This window comes from Rhinolophus sinicus, linkage group LG07 (assembly GCF_036562045.2).
Source record: "Rhinolophus sinicus isolate RSC01 linkage group LG07, ASM3656204v1, whole genome shotgun sequence".
Taxonomy (NCBI): domain Eukaryota; kingdom Metazoa; phylum Chordata; class Mammalia; order Chiroptera; family Rhinolophidae; genus Rhinolophus; species Rhinolophus sinicus.
Window position 1 is genome coordinate 58,108,973 of NC_133757.1, and position 10,696 is coordinate 58,119,668.

Consider the following 10,696-nt stretch of genomic DNA (forward strand, 5'->3'; position numbering starts at 1 on the left):
TGTGCCTCTGGGTGAATAGAGCAGAGGCGTTACCTCAGTTAGTCCTCAGAGCAATCCCCCGAGGTCCGTAGTACTACGTGATTGTTTCAATTGATGAGGAGATTAAAGTGAGGCTGCCATTTTGTCTAAGCATGTCGTTGGGACTTGAAGTCATATCCGATCCAAAACAGAATCACATTTTGGAGAGCTCTAATTGTTTAAAGTGCAGCTTCACGTTATGATCACATTTAGATTTCAGTGATTGCCAGCGTTGTGTCCCATACCTGGCTTGTGAGGTGATGCATATGTCAGCTGCAGTTCTTCTTTCTTAGCTAAGCCCTTAATGCAGCACTTAGGCACATTAGAAGACTGCTTCACGTTTGGTTTGAATTGCCTCTGATCACGTAGTCATGCCACATGGTTGGTTTACTGAAGCTACAGTTGACAGAATCCTCTAAGATATTTTTACACCTTTATTCAACATTTTACAAATAATGCTTAGATCCAGGTATAAGAATCTGCATCTATCACCATCACATTTCAACTTATTAGATTCTACCCACTGATATACTCTGATGATATCTACATGAAATACAATCTTATCTAGTTATACTTTTTGGCTCTGTGCTGTTGATTAATCTGATAGCAGACGTTCTGTATCATTATACATATTAATAGCGGTAACAGGATGGTGCTAAGGACAGAACACAAAAGCCTGGAATGTGTTTCCTTTCATCTTGTTGAAATTGATTCATTGATCAAAACCCTTAGATTTTTCAATCATGTAACACTAAAGAGAAAAGAGGATGATCCCCTGGGGAGTTTCCTTGTGCTTGGCAATACAGTTTGCACAAGTAACGATTATACATCCTTTAAGAGGTATTCTGCTACACCTTGGATGCCCACTCATTTCTGGCTTTGATAGTGATAAGTAAAATAAGACAACTTGGGTTTCACTTCTTCCTCTGCTCCTTACTAAAGGTAATTTGGGGCAAAATACTTGAATATCCCTTGGTCCAATTTATTAATCCATTACATGGTAATAATGATAAATAAACCACACAGTTTTCTTTTTTTTTAATTCAATGAGGTAATTAAAGGTGAAAATGCTTTGTAAAACCACTATGCAAAGTTAACTCTTGTTATTGTGTTTGAAATGGACACTAACTGGGATATAAAGGAAGTGTTTACCTTTAAGATCTGTTTATGTATTCATGCATCCATTCCATCAAGATTTATTGGTTGCCAACTCTGAACTAGGCACAGTAAGAGAGGATGGGACTACAACAACACCTAAATTTGTTCCTCTGAATTGCTCACATTATGTCCTTACAATAATACACCTCTATTTCATATGCTACATATTTCATTGCAATTATTCTTTCTGTGTATAAAGACTTTTATTTACACTACTATGTAAGACTGGGGGAATGAGATTTATTATATGGAGGGTGGACATATTTAGATTATGTTTAAATTGTAATAGTTAATTTAATGTTTAAATTAAGGACAAATAACTGAGAAACAGAATAAAGACTATTGTTCAAGTCTCCAAACCACATTTCTATGAATCTACAATACACCTGTGTCAATTTCTGGCACTAGAAAGTTCAGAGGCACTGAGAAATTCACTAGCTCTGAACAGGCAAGAAAGGGGCTAGCCGGATCCTGGCATATTCCAATGACTTGGAATGGCACGTTGGCATTTCTGACAAGCCATTGCCATGCACCAATGGCTCCAGAAACCATATGAACAAATTGTTAGATTGGCAGAGGCCCCATAGAACTTGCCACATGTTCATCTCTGGGTAGACAGAATTGTATGCCTCCTGTTCCCATTTCTCGACTCGGCAATTTGTAGTGAGGCAATCCCTACAGAACAGAGTTCCAATAGAACTTGGATCGGTTCCCCTAAAGTCAGTGTGAAGCAGAAAAACTCAGGACTGTAGTACCTTGATGTTTAATGTCGGGCTTCCTGATTCCTCCAATTAGGGTGGCCACATGAATCTGCTGGACTAAACCAGGGCTAAGAGGGTGGTGAGATTGATGGAGTGGAGTAATACCATTATAGGTTTCCTGTTTGTCACTATGGAAAGGCCACACTTACCTGCTCAATCCCCATTTACTTTGTATTCTAGGGTAGAGGTCAGGAAGACTATATCCCACCTGCCTATACAGCTGTGGTGTGTTGAAAGATCCCTGGACTTAAAGTAAGAAGATCTGGGTTTGAGTCTCAGTCTGTCACTTATTTTCTGTGTGACCTTGGGCAAGTCACTTCACCTATCCAAGCTTCAGTTTACTTCTCTGTTTAACTGGGAGCATATTATCCGTCTGATGGGGTTGCTGTGAGAATTCAGTGAGATGGTGCATGTGGAAAGTACTTTGTTGACTGGAAAGTGAGTGCCCTACAGAAGCACTGGCAGAAAGAAGAATATGTAACATTTTGTTTCTTTTCCAGGTATCCGTCTAATGGTTTAAAAACCCAACAAAATGCATCAATAAATATGCAACTGCCTTCAAGAGAGACAAACTCCTATTTTAATAGCTTGGATCAAAAGGACCTGATGGGGTATTCATCCCCAAGGGCCAGCTCTGTGCCCATCATCCCTTCAGTGGGTCTAGAGGAAACCTGCATGCAAATGCCAGGGATTTCTGAAGTCAAGAGCATCAAATGGTGCAAAAACTCCTACTCTGCTGACACTGTCAATGTGAGTATTCCAGTCAGCAATTGTCTTATAGCAGAACAACAAGAAGTGAAAATCCTGCTAGAAACTGTCCAGGAGCAGATTCGCATTCTGACTGATGCCAGGCGGTCAGAAGACTACGAACTGGCCAGCGTAGAAACGGAGGACAGCGCAAGTGAAAACACAGCCTTTCTCCCCCTGAGTCCCACAGCCAAATCAGAACGAGAGGCACAATTTGTCTTAAGAAATGAAATACAAAGAGACTCTGCATTGACCAAGTGACTTGAGATGTAGGAATCCGTGTGTTCTATGCTTTGCTCAACAGGAAAGAGAGGAAATTAAATACAAATTATTTATATGCATTAATTTAAGAGCATCTACTTAGAAGAAACCAAATAGTCTATCGCCCTCATATCATAGTGTTTTTTAACAAAATATTTTTTTAAAGGGAAAGAAACGTTTCAGGAGGGATAAAGCTTACAACTAAAGCTTTTGGGGAGAATTCTGAATACAATTTCAGTTCGTCCCAACTCTGTCCTCTTTGGCTCTTAGTAGATACGGGCTATGCAGACCCTCAGCCCCTCATCAAAAAGCACTGGCCTTTCCAGGTTTCGAGGAGACGAGCTGCTGCGCCTGTGGCTGGACATGCCAGTGAGCAGGCAGTGCTCGACGTTTGGCTTGACAGTCCCAACCCCTAAATTTCTCTTCACTTGACAGCCTCATCACAGGTTATGTCATGTCGACAAACGTAGTGTTTTCTATTTAATTTTTGAAGAATGGCACAAAGACTCTGGAAGGAGAAGGAAGACAGAAGAGAGAGGGAGTCGTCGGGGGGTATCTTAACTACTCTTCCTTGCCATCTTCCTCTGAGATTTGAAGGTGCAGAATCTCAGAGGGAGATATGAAATTCTTATAGAAAAAGAGACAAAAAAAAAATCACAATGTCGTGTCACTAAAATCATGCTGATAGAAATGTTTTTCTTTGAGAATGTTTAGGGGCTCCAAAGGAGCATTTCTCGGTGTGTGTGTGTGTGTGTATGTGTGTGTGTGTGTGTATGTGTATGTGTGTGTGTATGTGCATGTGAGAGCATGTGTGTGTGTGTACGTGCATGTGAGAGCATGTGTGTGTGTGTGTGTGTGTGAGTGAGTGTGTGAGCTCGCTCCCTCGAGCATTTGAGTACTCGTATGCTGTATGCACATGTGTTTATTGTGAGTATGTGTGTGCATGTGTGTGCGTATTAAGCTTGCTAAAATTTGTTCTGAAACATCAGGGAATCTAATATTCAGAAAAAAAATTTCCCTTTTAGATCCATTCACTTTAAATTTTTCCATTAACTATAAAGTTCAGTTAGTAAGTTCTCAAATCAAGGTCACTTGCATGATGGGGTCCTATAACACTTTTGACAATGTCTAAACCATTTTCTGATGTGAATACTTCTGAGAAAAACTATAGACTCATTGATGATATCTGTATCACAGGTGAATTGAGGATGTGTGTTTAGTTTGAATCACGCGTACTTAAATTATTTACATAAGCCAATGACCAATTTGACAGTTACCCTTTGCTTTTTCATCATCCTCATTACCATTTATTTTGTAGCAAGTCTACAACGCGTGGACCAAGACATTGGCTTCTGTGGTTGATATGGAAAGAATAAATTGTTGAAATCACAAAGCCCAGACTATTCAGTTCACAGGAAGCCCCCAAAAGAACAGTAAATTGTGTTGTATGTTCATTTGGAATAAAGCAATATTTTTACCACTCCTGAGGTGAACTGAAACTTCTCCTGAAGATTTGTCTGTTTTATTTACCCTTAATTTCCTGGGGACATTCAAAGAAATTAGTGTTCACATAACCAGTCGTTTTCCAATTATTGGTGGTGTTGTTATGTTTACACTGTTTTAAATAAAAAGGCACAGTATTTGAAAGTATGCAAAAGATTTCTTTTACTGCAGTTTGGGGAAACTTTGGTTAAATTTTCCTTGTGGAAGATTCACATTCTATTGAAAGGGACTGTAACTATTTCTGAATCAAACACGGAATATATATAATGCTTATTTGAGGTTAAGTTGTTTCTGTTGAACATACATTGCAAATTGCTCTTTGAGAACATGCTTTAATAATAGACATGATTCTATACAGGGGGGGGAAAAAGAACACAGTGTTCTTTTCAACATTGTTTAATGAAAATTCAAGGTCTCAAATGTTGAAAACATTTTGATAGAAATGTATTTTATATTCAACAAAAGGTTTGTGGCATTCATGAGTTGTCCCCTTGTAGTTCCGTTGTTTTGAACATAGAGGTAATGTCGTTAGCCTCTTAAGAGATGATTATAGATTTTTAATTTCTTCTTCAACTACATTCTCATTTAAAAATATTATATCTTTGGGAAAATATTAGAATGATGGCCTTAATTAACAAGTGCATAAAAACCCCATAAGTTGTATGTGAACTATGTGATTGTGTTGAAATTTATCACAGTTATCAAACACTAACTGGAAGGCCTCACAAGTTTGCTGATGTCAACCTTGTTCATGGGGTTTCCACTAAAATGTTACTTGTTGCTTATCGAAAGGATCCATACAGAATTTACCTAATTAGGAGGTTATACACTCTGTGATTCGCTGCAGTTATTTTAGTATATCATTTACTCTGAAAAGATTGAAGATTGTCAGTAAAAATTAAGTCCTGATCCAACCCTGTATTTTTTTGAAGTAGAACCATATATGATGTGATTATAAACACCCTGTGCATTCTGAAGGACATGACATCAGGCACACCCACTGGCAGTCTGATGTGAAGTTTATAGAGAGTTACTTTCTAGCTGATAGTCAAGACAAAATCCTCCATAAAGAAATACTAGTGGTTACTTTCAGTGGTCCTTTGTCTCCTTTTGGCATATGAAGCTCTCCTCTGAAAAAGGTTCCAGTTCAAAATGCATATTTTGGGGCACCAGCAGACAAATGCTGAGGGCATCAAGACGTTCAAAATTGATCTAACATGGGAAATACCTGGAACCCTCGATACCTGTCCTTCAAGCTCACGTGCATACAGAGAAATGCTTATTTCTACAAGACATCTTTGATTCTGCTTCATTTTCCTTGCCTTTATTATGTAAACAGGTATATAGAGATTTATGATTAAGTAAATTGCATATTTGTTATTTCCTGGAAAATGAATGTCACGCATTATTTTTCCTGGGAATCATTTTCTGATGAGACTTTTTTTTTAGAAAGCATATGTTATTCTAATTTGCTAGTGACTGTGGAACGGTGTTGTTCAAAATATGTGACCGATTTCATGCTAATGAGAAACAGTAGAAATGATATTGGATAATTGACATCACATTTTCTTCGTGATTTTCCCATGCTCATTATTAAGTGCTCTGTTTGACACTCTAGTCCAATATCTACCTTGCTACGGGGGAAGGACTAAATATTTGTAAATTTCTCATATCTCTAATGATTTACATCATTTCTAAGTAGCAACAGCACAGTCTTCTGGAGGAGGAGCAGTGCTGCATTTACAACTTCACAGATCAGTCTGTTTTGATCATAATAACATATCAGACCTGCCAAAAAGAGAATAGAAGGACCAACAGAATGCCCACTGGCTTCCAGATTGAATGGCGGCTACCAGTGGAGTGAGGCCACTGGGGACCATGATGAAGGCTGTCAAAACCAGGTGGCCAGCAGAATGTGCGTGAGGCCTGCAGCAGTAATTCACACCTACCCTGCAGTATGGTGCTATAGGAAACCATGGCTCTTAGTGAGGGGGATGGTGGTTCCTTCACTTCCAGCCCCATAAACCACAAAATATTGCCATGAGACATGTGCTGTGAAACATTTTCCAAGGGAGTGTGTAGTACACACAGCACAACAGGAGGGGTGGGATTTTTATTTGATCTTTTGGTATTGGGAAACACTTTTTATATATAAAACTACTTTTAAAATTATTATTCAATTGTATAGATTCAGTGCAGTGTCTTCAATGATAGCATGTCTATACTGTGTTTGTACTTTCGTCCTCAGAAATTCAGTCTTCATCCAGGAAAAAACAGTACAATGGTTCTAGGCTGTTCTCAATTTTAAATGCTTCCCAGCATTTCCCAGGCAATGAGGCCTTTAAATAAGCTTTATCTCTTTCTCTTTTATTCTTTCTTTCCCTTTTAAGATAGAGTAAGGGTAAAGCAAGAAATTCATTCCTAAAGGTACACATTGTTCTCTTATAATAGTTTGTTTCCTACTGTGATTACACACACACACACACACACACACAAACACACACACACACACACACTCATAATCATGTATGTATATAAAATATAGTTGTATATTAAATTTAGGTGTTTGATTATTTTGGTAGCTTTATTTTTGCTTAATTTGGCAAACACGAAAGTGATTGCCTCATGGAATGCCAATGAAATCAAATCATGTAGCAATCAGCCAACTTGGCAACATTTAGGTGACACAGGCATTTTTCAGTTTTCTTAGGTAAGCAGAAATATCCTCAGGTTGGAAAATGCAGGAGCTGGAATAAAATCTCTGCTAGATTATCTCTTAGAAATGAAGATTAAACTGTGGGTGTATATGACTGTTGTCCCTATAGTGTGCATAATGATCACAAATATATTTTTTACAAATTAAATCAACTTCTCCCAAAGGTCCCTAAACAGGTGCCTTTGACTTCCCGTGCCCACTGAATACTAGTGAGGAGTTGAAGTGAAAGTGGAGTGTTGGGGGGTGACTACGTGTTAATGTTGGATACCCAGTGAAGATGTGAAGTTAAAAGCAGAGGTAAGGAGAACTAGAAGTACTAGGCTTCTAGTACTTTGATAACTTCTTTGTCATAAATACCTGTATTGATTGCACGTGCATTCTTGCATATAAAAGAATTGTGTGATAGCAAACAATCTCTTATTTTTGGAAATGAATTAGAAAAATCTTTATATTGAAAATCATCGTTGTGAAAGCTTCTAACTCATCTATCCATAATAGTATCTCCATGACCCCATTTGTCAAATAAGGAGAATGAATCTAGTTCGTCTTCGATTTCCTTCCCAATTGAATATCCTGTTATCCAGTCATTCTAACTCAGACGTTACCTGGTCATTTGTCATCCTATCATTTGGACACAACTCTTTAGAAAGTTAATGGCTCTAAGTCTATCTCTGTAAGACTCAAAAACTATTGGAATCTGTGTATGAATTTATGAATAAGACTCACATTTATAAGGTTCCATTTAATTTCCTTGGAGAAATAGACTCACTTCTGTGATTGTATTTAAAGTAAATTTACCTAGGACAAGTAATCAAATTGAAAAATGGCCAAGAAAATGCCTAATTTCAAAGCTTAAGCATCAGAACTTTCCCCAGATATTTGGGTCAAAATTTGCCGCAGATTTTTTTTTTTTTCCCCAAGAAACTGCATCCTGTGAACCTTTACCAAAACCAGAGCAAGGGAGTCTGCAAAGAAAGCACAAGAACTTGAGGGTGTGCTCCTCTCACCCAGGCAGTGACACACTCATGGGACACACAGGAGATTTATTGATATTCTCAGTTATTTGCATCTCAAACTCATTAACATAAACTCTCCAATTAATAGTGAATAAATTCTCTAGAGACATCTTCACATTATAGTTGGAAATTATCCTGTCTTTGCAGGACACACTAGACCAAAAAATATAGGGTTTACTTACTTAATTTTGGTTGTAATTGCTGTTTTTGACAAATCAATATCTATCTGCTGTTTCAGTAGCATCCCGACTGGCGCTATTCTTCCATATATAATTTATCTTCATCAAGATCCCAAAGTCTAAATCCTTAGAATTCAATAAAACCATACAAGATGTTAAAATTATTGAATTAAAAACAGTAAATCTCTTTTAAGTTGTGTTGTTTTTTAACGTTATAAGGATTCCATGTAGTTGTTTACAAAGTCGGAATAGGAAAATAAATCCACATTTCTAAACTTGTTTTTGATGTACTTAAAAGGCTGGAGAGGCCGTCTTACAGCCTTGTTACGTTTTACATTGATACTCTCTGAAATCAATTTAAAATTAAGGGCTTAAACAATCTTACACACAGACACAGCATAGCACACATGGTGTGCTGAAACTCAATGCTGACTCCTTCTTAGATTTTTTTTTCCCTTACGGCTCACCTAAGTGTCTCCAAACTCATTGTATGGAAGTCCTTGGATTCAGATATGTTTCATAGGAAATGGATGTAGCAAGAAGATATAGTGATTATCTTTTAAAGTTTGTTCTATACAGCCAGGTTTTGAATCATGTCCTTATTAATAAAAGTGTGGAGAATAGACACATTTGTTTAAGTTGAAATAAATGGAAGAACACATAAAACTCACCGTCAAATCACTACACATTTACCAGTGACTACTGTGTATATTTAAAGATAATTAAAGGAAAATGCCTTGGCTCTCTCTTGCTTTTCAAAGTATGCAATTGTACACATTAAATCTAAATAAAAAAATATATTCTTAGTCCTTAATAATTAATATATTTTATTAATCCATTTGACCATATTTTAAATAAAGAATTTATGTCACACACACAGAAGAATTCATGCAAAACAGTCAGCAGAGTATTTTTAGTTGTCAGTTTTTAAAACTTTACTAGAAAACAATTTTTTGTGTCTGTGATAATAATTTTGTTTCAAGGAATATATATGTATCTCCTGTATCTTCTTCCAAGAAAACATTTCAAAATAATGTCCACTACTTTATGGGACATGAAGCGTATGGGAAATAATACTAAACGTATGCCCTTTGGCACCCCGGTTAGACTGAGTTCCATTATGTCTGCACTTTGTTTCAGGGGAGATATGCTGCTTATTAAAAATTAAGATATAAATTTAATAATAACTTTAAAAATAAAATTTACAATACAAACTCAAGATTGTTAATAATAACTTTAATAATAATCTAGACTTTGTCATGTAAATTTTCATCTGTGGTGGGAATACTTGACTACCATTTCCCTGTTGTACTTTCTCTCTTTATTAAAAATTTTTATTTTTTTTATCTTTATTTATTTTATTGGTGGGGACATTGGTTAGTAAAATTGTATATGTTTCCAGTGTATATTTCTATAGTACATCATCTATATGTTGCATTGTGTGTTCACCGACCAGTATTCTTTGATGAAACTGGACACTCAGAATCCCTTAGGTTGGAGTCTTACTACATGTTCCTCTTATCTCACTTCCGTTATATTAAACAGGGAATTTTCGACTAAATGAGAAATCAATGTGATTTTGTAGAGGAAAATAGCTTTGTTCTTTTGAGTTGTGCTAGTGGAGGAATAAACTAGGAATGTTTTAAATCTAAGTGATAATAAGGTGCATGACTTTAGCCAATATCTTCTCATATACAGACATACCCCAGGGCCCTTTAATTTTCCTAATATTGTTAACAAGATTTTTCAACCTTGTTGCTGTTTTTCACAACAGTGTTTTCCATTTTGTAAGAGAGAAAGAAATAATCAACTATTTATATAAAAAAAGAACAACAAATAAAGCAATCATCCTTTAAACAATGAGTGAAAAACAAGCCAATAATAATATTTTTAATGAGTTTAAGTAAAATGCTAAATGACTAAAAATCAAATCAAATCTAAGGCCAAAACAATGTACAGAAATATTAGGCAAAGAGTTTTCATAATAAGGTTTCTTTTTCATAATTCTTTGTTGTAAACTGGACTCTTCTTTCCATAATATGACTTTATTTTATAGAATTTCTATTGGGCATTAATTATGCATATTGAACACAAACATTTAAATATACTAAAACGGCCACTTTTGCCATTTTTTCTAACTTGACACAAAGTGTATAAAAATTTGTGTGGAAGATGGAAAAAATACAGATTTGTAAAAAGAAATTATTCATCCATCTTATTTTCTCATTGACAGCTTCATTGAATGCTCCCATAGTTTAAGCGAAACATAGAAGTTTCTGACCCAAGGAGGCTGTGGCAAACATTTTGAAAATTAAAATGTGGAACACAGATATGAGG

At 36.3% G+C, this 10,696-nt stretch overlaps 1 protein-coding gene across 12 annotated transcripts in view; it reads left to right on the forward strand.

The window, feature by feature from the left end:
* The window catches only part of NRG3 (neuregulin 3), a 1,096,988-nt gene extending 1,092,395 nt beyond the window's left edge, over nucleotides 1-4,593 (forward strand). For 7 of the 12 annotated variants that reach the window (XM_074339699.1, XM_074339700.1, XM_074339702.1 and 4 more), the window contains exons 9-10: nucleotides 2,118-2,189; nucleotides 2,438-4,593. In XM_074339699.1, coding sequence (XP_074195800.1) covers nucleotides 2,118-2,189; nucleotides 2,438-2,945 — 580 coding nt within the window. In that variant the 3' untranslated portion in view covers nucleotides 2,946-4,593. The remainder of the gene's footprint in view (nucleotides 1-2,117; nucleotides 2,190-2,437) is intronic. The other 5 variants (XM_074339707.1, XM_074339708.1, XM_074339709.1 and 2 more) reach the window with 1 other exon arrangement.
* Nucleotides 4,594-10,696: the final 6,103 nt, after the last annotated feature.